Source organism: Leopardus geoffroyi, chromosome C1 (assembly GCF_018350155.1).
Source record: "Leopardus geoffroyi isolate Oge1 chromosome C1, O.geoffroyi_Oge1_pat1.0, whole genome shotgun sequence".
In the NCBI taxonomy this organism is placed as follows: domain Eukaryota; kingdom Metazoa; phylum Chordata; class Mammalia; order Carnivora; family Felidae; genus Leopardus; species Leopardus geoffroyi.
The window spans coordinates 140,558,583-140,577,532 of record NC_059328.1 but is presented as its reverse complement, the minus strand read 5'-3'; the positions used below and the strand labels follow the sequence as shown (position 1 = coordinate 140,577,532).

At 35.3% G+C, this 18,950-nt stretch overlaps 1 protein-coding gene across 5 annotated transcripts in view; it reads left to right on the top strand.

Annotated features, from left to right (window-relative positions):
* The window catches only part of MMADHC (metabolism of cobalamin associated D), a 37,835-nt gene extending 34,967 nt beyond the window's left edge, over positions 1-2,868 (top strand). For all 5 annotated transcript variants that reach the window (XM_045479769.1, XM_045479773.1, XM_045479774.1 and 2 more), the window contains 2 exons: positions 1,534-1,620; positions 2,348-2,868. In XM_045479769.1, coding sequence (XP_045335725.1) covers positions 1,534-1,620; positions 2,348-2,542 — 282 coding nt within the window. In that variant the 3' untranslated portion in view covers positions 2,543-2,868. The remainder of the gene's footprint in view (positions 1-1,533; positions 1,621-2,347) is intronic.
* Positions 2,869-18,950: the final 16,082 nt, after the last annotated feature.

Below are 18,950 nucleotides of genomic sequence, written 5' to 3'. Positions count from 1 at the left end.
AGAATACAATTTTTATTTAATGTTTTTCATTATTTTACAAGAAAGTGCTGGGAGAAAGTAAGTTAGCTTAAGTTTCCTCTATAGCATGGATCAGCAAACTTTCTGTGAAGAGCCACATAATAAATTTTTAGGCTTTATAGGTCATAGTGTCTACCCTTGTATTGTTAAAGTAGTCATAGACAGATATGGATATATTCCAATGAAACTGTTAACACATACAGGCACCCAGCTGGATTTGGCCTTCAGGCTGTAAATTGCTAACCTCTTATTTTAGGATATGGCCCATCTTCCTAAGGCTTAGACTTTTGGGCATCTCAGCTGAATGCCAGATGTGCTCAGCAAGGTCTGATCATCCTATGTTGTCCAGAAATCCATGTTACCTAGGACTGCACAACCCTGATAACACCATTGAGCTCTCAGGCCCCAGCTGTCACTCTCTGTGAGACAGATTCCTCAAGAAATCTCACCTTGTGAGTGCACAGTTCTGCCCTTGGCTACTGAACCAGGGTGAATTGCTCTGTGGACTGCTTGAGAACCCCAGTGTGCATCTTTCTTCCAGTACCCTAACCCACAAATTCCAGGTACTTCCGCAGTCCAGAACTTTTGCTTTCTACTTCCTTGGCTTAGTGACACCATCACTTTGGGATCTTCTTCTTTGCCCTGTGACAGTGTTCCAGACAGAGAGCTGAAACAAATATGGAAATCACTTGACTTGTTGCCTTTCTCCACAAGATTACAGTTTTAATTATTATTCAGGATTTAAAACTGTTGTATCTTACATTTTAGTCGGTTTTACAGCTTTTAGCAGGTGTTCACCAAATAGCCGATAACGTTTGGCATGTGTTATTCTGTTAATGGCCAAAAGTGGAACTGTGCCCTTGTTTTTAAACATTCATGGTTTGTCCTTTTTTTATTTTTTTAAACACTCTGATCTGGTCCTAATATTTGTTACTTTTTCACTGTTTAGTCTGATAAAGCTAATAAAGACATAGGAATTACAAATGAGAATGGAAAAACCAAGATTTTGAATAAGATATACAGACACATGGTCTGTAATAATTATGTCCTGTACAAAAAATACAGAAAGGTATAATGTGTATCATGACATGTATCATGACCATGAGTATGGATAGATGTGTTTTTGAAAGACACACATTTTTAACATATGAATGAATAGTTCATGTTTTTTCATTATGAATATTTTGTTTTCCCTTTCTTACACTATAATACAAAATAGCAATTATATTTTCTAATTCATGACAAATTTGGGAGTTAACAGCACAGAACTGATTAGAAATTTTTCATAAAATAGGAAGTAATTTAGAAGAAAAATACACAATTTAGACTTTTTGAAGGAAGTAAAAGTGTTAAATGAACCATCAATCTTTTGGACTGGTAAAAATCTACAACTAATGATAAATTACGCTATAATCTTATCCAATTCTCTGAAGCAAAAGATATTTAAAAATTTGTTAAAAACTAAAACCCACAGAGATGCTGTCTTCAGCATATTTGTGTCTTTTTTTAATGCAGTTCATTAATGGTGCTAAGGAAATTTGCTACGCTCTTCGAGCTGAAGGCTACTGGGCTGACTTTATTGACCCATCATCTGGTTTGGCAGTGAGTAATTACATTTTGAAAGCCAAATTAATTTGAAGTAGGAATGTTTTTTATTGTAAAACTATTTACAATATAAAATTGTTTATAACTTTGGTAGAAATAGATGATTTAAGACTTTTTTTTTTAACCTCACAATTTTACCCAGAGAATGCCACTATGAGTCAGTTGCATTCACAACCTTTGAGGGACCACTATCACTTTTTATTTTTTACTCTAATAAATACTATTTGATTTATATTAATGAATTAGTGTGTTTACTGTTTGACAGTTACAAATTAGCATAGCTTAAAGAAAAACTTTTAGAATTAAAATATGGGTGTTATTAAATATTTATAAATGTTAACTTCCAAAAAATTACTTTTCTGAAATTATACTTTGAAAAAAATAAGAACCACTATTGTCACCCACATTCTGGGTGTATCTTTCAGTTACAGGTAAAAATGAAATTTTTTGTAGCTTATTTTCAAAAAGTAACATGTAGTGTAGACTAGAAATGAAAAACTTAGTTTAATTCTAGATGTTTGGTTCTAGATAACGTGTATTTGCTAGATTATTGGTTTCACATTTCCAGAAGGACAGGTATTAGATGAAGAGGTGTTTGGTCACATGCAGTACCTAAACTGCCCTTTTTATTTGGGGTGTTAAAATAGATTCGTATTCATGTTTGCATAAAAACTGTTACATCATTGCCTTTCTTGCTAATGAATATGATTTTTATTTCCTCCAGTTTTTTGGATCATATACAAACAACACTCTTTTTGAAACAGATGAACGCTATCGACATTTAGGATTCTCTGTGGATGATCTTGGCTGCTGTAAAGTGATTCGTCATAGTCTCTGGGGTACCCATGTGTTTGTGGGAAGTATCTTCACTAATGCAACACCAGATAGCCATATTATGAAGAAATTAGGTGGAAACTAACAGCAGTGTCAGCTTACTGGCAGTACTATTTGTACATAACATTTGGGTTGATCTATAAACACTGTCAAAAGCTTAAATTTTTAAAATTTACTTATTTCTGGGTATTTATTTCAACATTTATGGGTTTACAGCATTGGCAAGTGGTTTGTGATTTTTAAATCTCAAATGTTCATTCATATTAGCATTGAGTACATGTTGATCACATCCATGGATGTGGACGTGGTAATTAACATGTAATCAGGACATGATCTCATATTGTTATTTCTTCCCCTTATTGGAAAAACCTGTTATTTTTCTCTAAAAATAAATCACATTTGGTTATGACAGTCTGTTTTTTCATTGCAATATTTTTAAGTTTTAGTTCTTTTAAAAGATGTGGTTTTTAAATAAATGCAGTTGAGAATTCTAGATTCATTGTAGCTTTAAATTTTCTTTATTACCTGTTGTTATGGTACAGGTGTATTACTTTGAAGTAGTGTCTGTACAGGAAAAGAAGAATAAGGGTAATACTACAAATATGAATCTCATAAATACTTAAAAAAAAAAAAAAAAAGAATCCCTAACTCCTGGAGGCAGATAAATGTAGTTTGTTTTGACAAAATTTGCCTCAGCAGCTAAATCAAATATATTTCTCCATTTTAGCAAGAGATAGAAACTATGATACTTTACAGAAATGCCTCATTTGTGGCTTTTTACAGCATTTTAAACATAGCATCATCATAGATTTGTGTGGCTTTTGCCTGTAGGAATAGAGACAATCTCAGGAGAACCAAGTAACTTTTACCAAATCAATTAGTGAATTGGATTTTTTCTGTATTTTTCAATTAAGTGACTTTTTAAAAGGAACACATGGAGATGATAAACTTTAGTTCACACCTTGATTTAGAATTCTGCTTAGCTAACATGTAACTAAGTGTTGATTCAAAGAGAAATGGCTACAAAGTTTTCATTCATTATGAAAAATACAAAGCAGTATACCATATATAGCCTAGCATTGTGGAAAATATTTATTGAAGTATATATGCAAAAAAGTGCACCTATCATAAGTGCTCAATAAATTTTCATCTATGTAAGCAGCACCCAAATCAAGACAGAACATTACTGGCTCTTCCTCCTCTCACCTGCTGCATAAATTGGTTTTGTCTGTTTTCATGCTTTATTTGTATGAAACTATATATATAGTATGTTCACTTTTATGTCTGGCTTTCACTCAGCAATAGGAGATTTAATCCTTATCATGTATAATTATAAATCTGTTTGCATAGCTTTTGACTTCTCAGTGGTTCTGAATTGGAGTTTTGCCTCATGGGAAATTTAACACTGTCTGGAGATATTTTTGTCACAACTTGAGTAAGGCAAAGTGGAAGGGTGCTACTTTAGACATCTAGTAGGTAGAAGCCAGGGATGCTGTTAAACATCCTACAGTGCAAAGGACAGCTCCCACAAAAAAATAATTACTTGGTCCATGGCCTTGCAGCACTCTGTTTCTAATGTGCATGTTACTTATTCAGGCATTTCCCACCTTGCACCATTGTTTGAGCCATGTTCTCTTGAAGTATCAACACTGGCTTTAACAATTAGGAAGTGCCATCTACTGGTTAAAAAGATCCTCGGGCTGTGGTTCTGTACTGTGTGCCGGGTGCCAAGGCTTCTTTTCTCGTGTTGCTTTGTAACAGTTTCCAAAAACAACATGAGAAGCAGTAACTGCCAGTTAAATTTTTTTTTCAGAAATGTTACTGGTAAGATTCAGTTTTGGGAAATATAATCCAAGAGAATCTTACTGATAAATAGTAGAAAGTAGTGGACTTTTATGGACTGCAATAAGAAAAACATATCAGTTTGATCATTTTTCACTTATTCAATGGACCCCATAAAGAAATCCATAAAATTATCCATCTTAAATATAAATTTGCTATTTAAAATGAAGGTGAGCCTTTGAAATTTAGACCTATCACTGAGAAATAGGTTTTGTTGTGAAATTTGTATTTTGACCAGAACTGAGGAATTTTTATATAGATGTTAACCATGGGAAGGAGTCATTCCAATCATCTGACCCACATCCCTCATTTTGTAATAGACAAAATGGAAACATATAGGGGCATGCATCGGGTTACACAACTAGTATTAAAACCCAGCACTGGAATTTGGAGTGATTCCAGTGTGTACATATATATATAGTGTGTGTGTGTGTGTGTGTGTATGTATTTCTATTTTCGCTCTTCATGGTCATTGTCAAGTTTATTAACTGATTAAAAATATCAAAGAGTTGTTGAATTTAAACCAAAAGAACTTTCAGGTTAACACTGTTGCCACATTTCATAGATAAAGAAACTTCAAATTTCATTCTGTTGAACTCTGCATGCTCTGAATTTCTTTGAAAATGTATTGAAACCTATCTAAAAATTTCAATTACAGATACTACACTTCAAACAATTCTCTGGCTTCAAATAGAAAACTTTCATTTCTTTTTTGGACTTCTGTCACTTGTAACATCAATATAATCCTTACATTTAAACAGAATTCTGCTTTTTAGTTCCAAATCTATTTCCTCTTCTTACAACTGGTTTTCATGTTGCTCCAAAGCAGGTTTTATCTATTTCTACGCTATAGCCATTTTGAACTGGGTGATTGTTGTGGGAGCTGGCCTGTGCATTATAAGATGTTCAGCACCATCCTTGACCTCTACTCTCTAGATGCCAATAGCAATTCCTGGTCATGACAAAAAAATCTGAAGACGTTGCTGGATGGGGGGAAGGATGGGGAAGGGAACAAAATGCATATCTGAAAAAAACATTTAACATGGTGTCCTAAATTGGTCCCAACAAACCTGCCCCCAGTTGAGAACCATTGAATGCACAGTCTGCTTCAGTGCTCAACTCTGTACATTTAAAATACCTGGGAAGACATGTAAGCAGACTGATGATTTGGCTGCCACACCCAAAGAGTGATTTTATTAGTGATGAGGCCTGGGAATCAGTATTACAGTTTCCAAGGTGCGTCAGATGAGCAGTCAGGGTTAAAACCATTAGTTTTTGAAACAGTAAATAAAGAGGCATGCATCTAAGGAAATAGAGCAGGATATGAGAGTAAATTTGATATATTAAGGAGATACAGGAAACAAAAATGAAGACTAATATATTCTGCATTAAGAGTGACGTAATCACTGAGTAGAGATGGCCCTAGAATAAGAGGTCCCTAGGCTCACCCTATCCCACATTACAACTAGATATCACTCACATCTGAGTAAATAAACCAAAGAGCAATCTGAAGACTGGCAGAAAACACTAAATGTAGAGAAGCAGCCACATCTGAGAGGTGAGGAAAAGGCAGAAATGGTGGTCAGGAGCTGCCTGCAGGAAAGGGAGCAAAGACAGGGAAAAGCACCAGGGAACCCCCATGGAGAAGAATCCCCATAATGACTGGCTTTGAAAACGGCACTTAATTCTGTGACTGTATAACAAACAGGAAGGACCTGGAGCATAGAGCTGTAAAAGTCAGCTGGTTCAGCACCGGGCCAAGGAAAGCAAGTGATAGCTGGGTCCCTGCCCTTAAAAAGACAACAGCTGTTGGAGAAGCACCACAGAATTGACACTTTGCACAATGTGTGGAAGAAACAGGAGGGAGCGTATTCCTTCTTTAGGAACAAAGTAGCAGGTGCCGTTATTCCTTCCCCATCCCCCAAGCATAAATACAAAGCCACCTGCAGGAGGTGGCCCTGCACAGATACTAACTACCTAACCAGTTAGGAGTGGGACCCGCCCTTGAGTTCTGAGGACTCACCCACCCCAAGCCTGCTGGCCTCAGTGCAAGTTTTGTTAATACCACACGCAGATGCTATGTGCTCCCAGCCACCACACAACATGCCCCGGTGGCCACTGCACTTTGGGGGATCTAGCCAAAGACTAGCAGCTGCTCAGCGCAAATTTAGACAACACTGCTGCCTGGGTCTCACACCGCATAGAGCAAGCACAGCCCACAACAGGCAGAGTCAGTACAGACGTCTGGATTTAAAAAGCGACCCAGACAAATTAAAATTAGCAGGATGCAAGCAACACACGAGACTTCCTGCAGTTCCAGGTTTTGGTGAATGTGGGGGGGTGGGGGGAACTGTACTGCAGAGGACTATAAGACCCCCACTTCATAAAGTGACTAATTTCAAAAGCATAAGATGTGGCTAACTCCTCTAACAGAAACAGAGAGGTAGAGAAAATGACACAGGCTATGTCCCCAACAAAAGGACAAAAATCACAGCAGGAGATCCAAGTGCAACAAGTAATAGGATTCAGAAATTAATGATCATAAAGATACTGGACTTCAGAAAAGGGTGAAGGAAATCTGTGAGACCCTTGACAAAGAGGTAAAAAAAAAATCAGAGATAATAAATGCAGTACATAAAAATGCAATAGATGGAATAAACAGTAGGCTACAGGAAGCAGAGGAATGTATAAGTGACCTGGAGGATCCAGTAATGGAAAGCAATCAGGCTGAACAGGTGAAACACAAATACTGCATAATGAGAACAGACTTAAGAGGATTCAGTGACCCCATCAAGCCTAATAACATTCACATTATAGGGATCCCAGAAGAGAAAGAGAGGGAAGAAAATGTATTTGAAGAAATAAAAACTGAAAATTCCCAATCTGGAGACGAACAGAGATTCAGATTCAAGAGGCACAGAGAGCCCCCAACAAAATCAACCCAAGGAAATTCACACCAAGACACATAGTAATTAAAATGCAATAACAATAATAATAATAAAGAATTTGAAAGGTTGCAAGAGAAAAGACAGTTACAAAGGAAATCCCATAAGGCTATCGGCCGATTTTCAGGAGAAATTTTGTAGGCCAGAAGGGAGTGGCACAATATATGCAAAGTGCTAAAAGGGTAAAATCTGCAGCCAAGAATACCAGCAAGGCCAACATTCAGAATAGAAGGGGAGATAGAGTTTCCCAAGCAAAAGTTAAATGAATTCATGACCACTAAACCAGCCCTATAAGAAAGGTAGGGATCTGAGTGGAAAACAAAAACGATAAGCAAGGGTAAGGAAAATAGGGAGCACAAATGCAAAAACAAGTATATCTAAAATCAGTCAAGAGAAGCACAAAATTAAAAGATACAGGGGCCCCTGGGTGGCTTGTTGGGTTAAGTGTCCAATTTTGGCTCAGGTCATGATCTCATGGTACGTGAGTTCAAGCCCTGCATCGATTGGGCACTTTGCCGTCAGCACAGAGCCCACTTCAGATCCTCTGTATCCCTCTCTTTCTGCCCCTCCCCCACTGGCACTCTCTCACGTATGCACACTTTCAAAAATAAACATTTAAAAAAATTTTTTTAGAGAATGTAAAATATACCAAATATCTGAAATATGGAGGGGAGAAGAATAAAGAATGAGTTCAAAATTAAGCAGCCATCAGCTTAATATAGAGTATGCATATATTATATATAAACCAAATGGTAACCACAAATCGAAAACAGTAGTAGATATTCAAAAAAAATAAAGAGTAAGGAATGCAAGTATTTCACTAAAGTCAACTAATCATGAGAAAAGAGAGCAAGAGAAGAGAAGAACAGAGAGGAACTAAAAAACAACCATAAAACAAGTAACAAAATGGCAACAAATATATATCAACAATTACTTTGAATGTAAATGGACTAAATGCTCCAATCAAAAGACATAGAGTGACAGAATGGATAAAAAGAAAAAAGCCCCACCTATATGTTGCCTATGAGTCGTTTCAGACCTAAAGAAACATGCAAATTCAAAGTGAAGCAATGGGGTAACATCATTCAAATGGATATGAAAAGAAAGCTGGAATAGCAATACTTAGACAAAATAGACTTTAAAACACAGGCTACATAACAAGGGACAAAGAAAGACACTATGTAATCATAAACAGTACAATCCAACAAGATACGACAAGTGTAAATTTTTTTAAAAATTGTAAATACTTAGGCACTCAACATGGGTGCACCCAAATACATAAAGCAGCTAATAACAAATATAAAGGAAGTAATCAACAGTAATGCAATAATAGTAGGGGATGTTAGCACCCCACTGACATGGATACATAGTCCAAACAGAAAATCAATAAGAAAACAGTGGACCAGAAGGATCTAACATATATTCAGAACATTTTATATGAAAACAATACATGTTCTTTTGAAGTGCACATGGAACATTCTCTAGAAGACATATTTAGGCCACAAAACAAGTGTCAACAATTTCAAAAGGATTGAAGTCATACCATGCATTTTTTTTCTGACCACAATGCTACGAAACTACAAATCCACTACAAGTGAAAATCTGGAAAGGACACAAATACATGGAGGTTAAATAACATACTAGTAAGCAATGAATGGTTTACCAGGAAATGAAAGAGGAAATAAAAAAAATACACGGAGACAAAAGAAAATGAAAACATGATGGCCTAAAATCTTTGAGATTCAGCAAAGGCTATTCTACAAAGGAAGTTTATAGCAATACAGGCTTCCCTAAAGAAGCTAGAAAAATCCCAAATAAATAACCTATACTTACTTCTAAGGGAACTAGAAAAAGAACTATAAAACCCAAAACTAGAAGGAAGGAAATTATAAAGAATAGAGCAGAAATAAAAATAATAAAAACAATAGAAGAGATCAATGAAACCAGGAGCTGGTTCTTTGAAAAGAGCAACAAGATTGATAAACCTTAGCCAGACTCATAAAAAAAAAAATAGTAAATAAAATAGAACTCAAAAATCAGAAATGAAAGGGAGAAATAACAATTTACACCACAAAAATACAAGAGATTGTAAGAGAATATTATAAAAAATTATATGCCAACAAATTGGACAATGTAGAAGAAACAGATAACTTCCTAGAAACATATAACCCCCAAAATTGAATCAAGAAGAAATAGAAAATTTTAACAGATTATCTGCAGTGAAATTGAATCAAAAAACTCCCAGCAGACAGAAGTCTAGGGCCAGACAGCTTCACCAGGGAATTCTACCAAACATTTAAAGAAGAGTTAATACCTATTCTCAAACTATTCCAAAAAGAGAAGAGGAAGGAGAAACTTCCTAATTCATTCTATGAAGCCAGCATTACCCAGATACCAAAACCAGATAATGACACTACAAAAAAAGAGAACTATAGGCCAATATCTCTGATGAACATAGAGGCAAAAAATATTTAACAAAACACTATCAAACCGAATCCAATGATACATTAAAAAAAATCACTCACCACAATCAAGTGGGATTTATCCCTGGGATGCAAGGTGGTTCAATATTCCCAAGTCAATCAATATGATACATCACATCAATAAAAGAAGGTATAAAAGCCATGTGATGATTTCAATAGAAGTAGAAAAAGCATTCGACAAAGTACAACATCTATTCATGATAAAAACCCTCAACAAAGTATGTTGAGGGGAAACATATCTCAACATCATAAAGGCTATATATGAAAAACCCACAGTTAATATCATACTCAGTAGTGAAAAACAGAAAACATTTCTTTCCCCAAGGGTCAGGAACAAGACAGGGATGTCCACTCTCACCACTATTATTTAACATAGCACCAGAAGTCCTAGATGCAGCAATCAGGCAAGCAGAAGGAATAAAAGGTATCCAGATTGGTAAGGAAGAAATAAAACTTTCACTATTTGCAGATGACTTGATACTGTACATAGAAAGCCCTAAAGACTCCACCCAAAACCTACTACGACTGACAAATGAATTCAGTAAGGTTGCAGGATACAAAGTTAATGTACAGAAATACATGGCATTTATATGTACAAATTATGAAGCAACAGAAAGAGAAATTAAGAAAACAATCCCATTTACAATTGTACCAAAGATAATAAAATATTTAGGAATAAACTTAAGGAGATGAAATACGTATACTCTGAAAAGTATAAAACACTGATGAAAGATATTGAAGAGGACACAAACAAGTAGAAAGATATTCTATGCTCATGGATTAGAAGAACAAATAATGTTAAAATTTCCATACCATCCAAAGCAATCTACATATTTCATGCAATCCCTATCAAAATACCAGCAATGATTTTTGATAGAACTGGAACAAAAAATTCTAAAATTTACCTGGAACCACAGAAGACCTCAAAAAGCCAAAAGAATTTTTAAAAAGAAAAACAAAGCTGGAGGTACCACAATTCCAGATTTCAAGTTATATACTACATGTAATCAAAACAGAGGGATACTGGCATGAAAATAGGCACATAGATCAATGGAATAGAATAAAAAGCCAAAAAAAAAAACCCCACAGTTATATAGTCAATTAATCTTGGACAAAGGAGGAAAGAATATGCAATAGGGGAAAAGCCTCTTCAACAAATGGTGTTGAGAAAACTCATGTTAGATTGCAACATGCAAAAGAATGAAACTGGACCAGTGGCTTACACAATACACAAAGATAAATTCAAAATGGATTAAGGACATAAATGTAAGACCTGAAACTATAAAAATCCTAGAAGATAGCACAGGCAGTAATTCAACAAAACTAGAAGGCAGCCTACAGAATGGGAGAAAGTATTTACAAATGACATCCAATAAAGAGTTGGTATCCAAAATACATAAAGATCTTATACAACACCCAAAACCCAAATAATCCAATTTAAAAATGGGCAGGGGCACCTGGGTGGCTCAGTCGGTTGAGCGACTGACTTCAACTCAGGTCATGATCTCACGGTCTGTGAGTTCAAGCCCCATGTCAGGCTCTGTGCTGACAGCTCAGAGCCTGGAGCCTGCTTCAGATTCTGTGTCTCCCTTTTTCTCTGCCCCCTGCCCTGTTCACACTCTGTCTCTGTCTCTCAAAAAGTGAATAAACATTAAAAAAAAAAATGGGCAGAACACACGAAAAGACATTTCTCCAAAGAAGACATACAGATAACCAACAGACACAAGAAAAGATGTTTAATATTACTCATTATCAGGGAAATACATATCAAAACTACAATGAGATATCACCTTACACCTGTCAGAATGACTGGAATCAAAAACACAAGAAAAAACAAGTATTGGAGAAGATGTGGAGAAAAAGGAACCTTTGTGCACTGCTGGTGGGAGTGCAAACTGGTGCAGTCACTGTGGATAACGGTATGGAGGTTCTTCACAAAGTCAAAAATGGAACTACCCTGTGATCCAGTAATCACATTACTGGGTATTTGCTAAAAAAATGCAAAAACATTAATTCAAAGGGACAGATGCAACCCTATGTTTATTGCAGCAATAACAATACTGTGGAAATAGATCCAAATGTCCATCAACAGATGAATGGATAAATAAGATGTAGTGTACACACACACACACACACACACACAGGACTATTATTCAGCCATAAAACATGAAATCTTGCCATTTGCAATAATTTAAGACAATTTAAGAATTTGAGAAAAAATGAACAAAGAAAAAAGAGAGACAAACCAAGAAACAGACTATTAACTCTAGAAAGCAAACTGGTGGTTATCCAAGGGAAGATGGGTGGGGGGATGGGTGAAATAGGTGATAAGGATTAAAGAGTATATTTATCATGAGGAGCACGAGGTAATGTAGAAAATAGTTGAGTCACTATATTGTGCAATGGAAACTAATATAACACTCTATGTTAACGATACTGGAATTAAAATTAAAAATTTTTAATTTGGGGCGCCTGAGTGGCTCAGTTGTTGAGTATCTGACTTCAGCTCTGGTCATGGTCTTGTGGTTTGTGAGTTTCCAACCTCACACTGGGCTTGCTGCTGTCAACACAGAGCCCACTTTGTATCCTCTGTCCTCTCTCTTTCTGTCCCTTCCCCACTCATGCTCTCTCTCAAAAATAAATTAAAAATTTTTAATTAAAGTTTTAAAATAAAAAAAATTAAAAATTTTTAAAAAAGAGTGACCTAGTCAAGTCCAAATCAATTCAAGGATTTGTTCAAGCCCCACTTCCTCTATGAAGCCTTTTCTAACTACTTCATTCTTCACTGACCTTTTCTTTTCCTTCATCTGTATAGCACCTGGTTTACACCACACCATTTTGCACTTGATTGTATAATTGTACACGTTTTTTCTTTTAATTTCTTGTTGTCTTCAATTGTTTCTCTCATACCAAGAATCCAAATACCTACTAAATTTGAACACAGTACTAAACATGCCATAATAATCTTCATTCTCATCTTACTAGCCAAGATATTTTAAATTGTTTCATAAGTGTTTTATGCTCCCCACGTTGTATCAATACATGTAAGCTATAACTTAATTATCCAGAAGATTAAAATTCAGGCTTTGAACATATGATTTCCAATCATATTTCCAAGCACTTAAAACCATGTTGCTGCTATAAAACTGTAGTAATTAAGACAGAGTGGTATTGGAACAAGGAGAGACTAACCAATGAATAGAAAAAGTCTAAGAAATAGACCTGTCAAAAAGTAGTCACTCGATTTATGACCAACAGGATACTGCCGTGCAGCTGGATCAGTTGGATATTTATATAGGAAAGAAATATATTTTTGCTTTTACCTTCTACCATACTCAATCATTTCCAAATGCATTGTAAATCTAAATCATAGGGAATATAGTCAATGATATTGTAATTGCATTGCATGGGGATATGTGGTAGCTATATTTGCAGTGAACATAACATAACAGAGTTGTTGAATCTCTATGTTGTATATCTGAAACTAATGAAAGATCATGTGTCAACTATAGTCAAAAAATAAAAATTAAAAATAAAATATACAGAAACTGAATAAATACATGGGAAAAATTAAAGCTTTTAGAAGGGGGGAAAAAAGAGTCTTTGTGACCTTGCAGTAGGAAAGGATTTTGTTTTTTTTTTAAACAGGATACAAGCCATACAGGATGGAAATTGATTGTGTCATATTAAAATTAAGAACTTTTAATTCATCAAAAGACATCATGAAGGAGAAGGCAATTAACAGAGTTGAAGACATGCATATACAACAGTCCAGCCACACACACACACACACACACACACATCCAACGAAGGACTTATATCCAAAATATATAAGAACTTCTAAAGTCGGTGAAAAAAGAAAAACAAAAGTAAAAGACTTAAACATTTACAAAGAAAGATAGCCAAATGGCCAGTAAGCATGAAAGGGTGCTCTACTTTATTAATTATCAGAAATGCAAAATAAACCTCCAATAACCACACCACCACATGTCCCAAGAATGGCTAAAATGAAAAAGTTTTGACAGATGTATAGCAACTACAGAGTTGTTGGAAAATGATAAAAACACTTCAGAAAAGAGTTTGGCAATTCTAAAGCTTAACATACCCTAAGACCTAGCAATTCCACTCTGAGATCTAAACCAACAGAAATGCACACATCTGTTCAAAGAAAGACAAATACTCCTATAAAAGACTATACCACCACAATATATGATAACCACAAGAAAGATATTGCTTAAATGCCCATCAATACCAGAATGGATATATCAGCTGGGGAATAGCTACATAATAGGATATTATATAATAATTAATTAAAATGAATGCTTTATCACTGTGCAACAAAATGATGACACTAATAAACAATGCTGTGTAAAAGAAGCCAGATGCAAAAGAGCACATACTATATAATTACATGAATATGAACTACAGAAATAGAACTGCTACTAGAAGTCAGGGTGATGCTTACCCTTGGGAGGGGAAGGGGAATAACTGGAAAGAAGGACAGGGCTTCTAGGGTGTTGGTAATGTTCTCTGTTCTGAATTTGAGTATTGACTGCATAGGTAATTTAGCTGTGAAAACTGGAGTGGCACATTTATATGCATTTTTTTGCATGCATATCATTTCAATATAAAATTTTAAAAAATACAACAAATCCACTCTTAAGATAGTGGGAGAACCTATTCAAAGATAACCTGTACATAAAAAGACCCTTAAACTATATTTGTTAAAAAGGAATTAAAATTTATAGTTAATTCTGAAAAAATTATGAAACAAAATTATGTTTTTTCTTTTTAAATAGTTAGGTATAGTTCAACTATCCATTAATTGTTCAACAAAGCAATAAGTTTGCAAACCAATTCATTTTTCTTAAATATTATTTTAGACATATTTTACACTTTTTATAATCATGATCAATTTTGCTAAGAGCTTAAAAAGTTTTCCAAGCACCTCTTAATCCTTGGATACTTAAATCATTCTCTTATACAGTGTCTAACCTTAAGTCATCCTAGATTTTCTCTCTTTAATTATTAGTTGACCTAACAGTTGTTTCATCATATTAAATTATTTCATAAAATGTTTCATTTCTGTTACACTTGCAATTTTATTTCAGTGTACTTACATGTAATGCTATGGTTATGAAATTTGCTTCCTTAAAAGGAAACAGGCAAAACAGACAAGGTTGCAATGCTATAATCTGCTTTGATCTTAAAATACAATAAAAAAAGAGGCTCTAAGTGCTTTAATTTTGTATTGTGTAATATTATATTTAAATTAAAGCTTCCGACATATTCTAGTATAAAGAGCAATATTCCTGTATTAAAAATGGGTGGCAATTTAATGACACAAAAAATAGGCATTAAACTTTTTCAACATTGGTTTGTACTCCTAGCTTAGGCTGTTTTCCTAGAAGGTGAATTTTTAGTAGCTTTGAAGATTAAAAGCCATCCTTGTCACAAACTCCACAAACAAGTGCTTGCCAAAGGTCCAGTTCTGTTGCCGGAAGAATGCTTCAGCACAGTGCCTGTCACATAGATGTGCACTAACAGATGTTGTAAAATTGATGCTGACTAATTTAATGGTGGTTCAGAAAAGTACCCCAGCTTTGATGGGGTCAAACTGAAACTTTGTCCTAGTGTCCCATTTTAATCCAAAAATCTCGTGTAGAAAGATCCCCAATTAGTTTCAGATCAGTTCAACATGTTTTACGACTGCAACACAGTTGGAACAGTTAATGAAATACACTGCCTAATCTCCCAAATATTGCATGGTACATACTTACACTTAAAAAAAAAAGTCACTTTTTATCTAAATTCAAATTTATCTGAGTGTACTCTATTTTTGTTTGCAAAATCTGGTGATCCTAAGTGACAACATTGCTATCAAACAGCAGTGATTTTTTTTTCTTTTCTCCAGTTTTATTAAAACATCGACATAAAACATCATGTAACTCTAAGGTAGATGCCATAATTCTTTAATATATTAATATATTGCAAAATGATTATCATAATAACTTTGGCTAACATCTATCACCTCAAATAATTATTTTTTTCTAGCAACAAGAATTTTTAAGGTCTACTCTGAGAAACTTTCAAATATGCAATACAGTATTGTTAGCTATAGTCACCATACTGTATAATGCATCCTCATAACTTATAACTGGAAGTTCATACATTTTCACCACCTTCACCCATTTTTCTCACCCCATCCATCAATGCTGGCAACTATCAGTCTGTTCCCTGTTTCTATAAAATCGGTATTCCTGATTCTGCATATTAGTGAGATCATACAGAAATTGTCTTTCCCTGTCTGACATTTCACTTAACATCACACCCTCAAGATTCATTCATGTTGTCACAAATGGTAAGATTTCCTTCTTTTCTGGCTGAATAATATTCCATATACATATACCCTGCATTTTCTTTATCCATACACCTGCCAGTGAACACTTAAGTTTTCATGTCTTGGCTATTGTATGCTGTATGAAGTGTTGAATCATTATATTGTACACCTGAAACTAATATCACATGGTATGTTAACTAAAATTTAAATAAAAACTTCTCTTAAAAAGGTGACAAAAAGAAAAAAAATCAATGGAATAAAAAGGGCAACCTATGGAATGGGAGAAAATATTTGCAAACCACATATCTGATAAGGAGTTAATATCCAAAATACACAAGAAATTCATGCAACTAAATAGCCAAAAAAAAAAAAATCCTGAAATTCTCATATAATCTAATTTAGAAATAAGGCGTAGTACCTGAATAATCATTTTTCCAAATAAGGTATTCAAATGGCTATCAGGCATGGAAAGCTGTTCAATATCACTAATCAGGAAAATGCAAATCAAAACCACGATGAGATATCACCTCACACCTGTTAGAATAGCTATTATCCAAAAGAAAAAAATAAACACTAGCAAGTATCTAAAGAAAAGGGAACCCTTGAAAACTGTTATTAGGAATGTAAATTTGTGCAGCCACTATGGAAGGGTTTTGAAAAATTAAAGATCAACCTATCATATGATCCAGGAATTCTACTTTTGGGTGTATATCTAAAGGAAATTAAATCACTATCTCGAAGAGATATCTGCATCTTCATTCTCACTGCAGCATTATTTACAATAGCCAAATAATAGTGACTTACGATGCTGTGATTATAGAGGGACTTTAATAGAATAGCAAACTGAAGGTTTTTTAATGTTCAAATACCTACTAACATTGAAAAAGGTACAAGATTTAATGACCCTGAATAGTTAGCACTTTTAGAATTGACTAAGGCTTCCATGACTCAGCATTTTTTTATTTCAGGTTTTTGCCTTGAAAGATCATGGTTACTATAGTTCATTGATTGCTGTTTTTTTCTTTCTCCTATTTTTCTTTAAAAACTCTAAGTTATGTCTTTACTATTGGAATCAATAATATTTTTATATAAATTTTATTCCTCAGATTTCAATTTGATTACAGGAGGACATGAAATCCATTTGTCATTTGCTTACACAGCATGTGACTTCATTTGCCATTATTTAAAGTTATTTTAGCACTTCTGGGAAGATGGTGAGTAGGAGGATCCTGAGCCCACCTCATCCCATGGACACACCTAGATAATAGCCATATTAGCACAACTTACCCAAAAATGACCCTAACCCTGGCAGAACAGACTATCCACAATTAATCTTAGGAGGCCACATCAAAAACGGTAGGAGGGGCAGCGGTCAAGTCAAGAACTAAGCTCTAGGTGAGACTAACCAAAACAGGAGGGGCACCACAAGTATGGAAAAGGGAGAAGAGCCGACCCCACACCAGCAGGACCCGCATCAGGAAGAGGAGTCCTTATACCATTTGGCTTTGAAAACTAGTGGGGTTTAACTTCATGAGTTTTTACAATCAGTGAGGCCTAACACTAGGTTCTTTAAAAATCAGCAGGCTCCCCTCTGGGAAAGCCTAAGGACAATAGAAATCTGAGTCCCTGCCATTAAAGAGACAGCATAACAAACAACACCTCAGAGATACATCATAGAGGTAACAGTTTGAAAAGCACATGAGGTATATATGAAGGAGATTTATTTACTAATCTCAGAATGTGTACTAGAGGGACAAGAATCATCAAGAGACTTCTCTAAGAACAGAAGAGCTGGCAGGTATCATTTCTCTCCTCGTCCCCCACTTCCCACACTAGGTAGCCCAACGCTTGCAGGAACCGGTGGAACACTTTCTACTTGGCACTTCTAACACCTCAGGCCCCACCCTCACATTATCCTGAGGCTCCTCCCACTTCAACCACCCTATTCAGCAGGAGTTACTCCAAAGAAGCTCCTGTCATTTCGCATCCTGCAAGTAGCCCCTTCAGGGACTGGTGTCATACCAGTGACTCTTTCCCTGGGAAGAGGAGAGGATAACCATATACACAAGTTTGACTACAGCCACAATATACATCTGATCTGACTACCCATCCCAACACCAAAAAACCTCTCAGAGGGCAACACAGGGAGAGGGGCCCACAAGAAAGATTAACGGGAATTCTTTGAGTGGAAAGAAGAGGCCATAATCCAGAATAAAGAAATTATGAAAGGAAAAAAATCTCACAGATAAACAAAAACATAATAAAAGTATATTAATCACTTATAAAACCAGTATGGAGATTAAAACACAAAAGCAGTAAAAATCAATTATATCTACAGAAGCTAGTCAAGGAAATTACAAAATATGTCCAATATGACATCATATACATAAAATGTGGGGGCAGGCAAAAATTTAATGCTTTTAGACTGGGTTCAAACTTAAGTGACCATTGGGGTGCCTGGGTGGTTCAGTTGGTTAAGCGTCCAACTTCAGCTCAAGTCACGATCTCACAGTTCATGAGTTCAAGCCCTGCATTGGGCTCTGTGCTGACAGCTCAGAGCCTGGAGTTTGCTTTGGATTCTGTGTCTCCCTCTCTCTCTGCCCTTCCCCTACTTATGCTCACTATCTTCCTCTCTCTCAAAAATAAACATAAAAAAAAAACAAACTTGTGATCATCAACTTTGTATATAGATTGCTATACGCATAAGGTGTTAATGCTATATGCATAAGATGCTAATGGTAACCACAAATCAAAAACCTGTTCTAAATATCCAAAAATGAAGAGAAAGGAATCCAAGCAAATCACTAAAGACAGCATTCAAACAGTGAGAGAAGAGCATGAGAAGAAAGGAAAAGAGAAGTACAAGAACCACTATAAAACAAG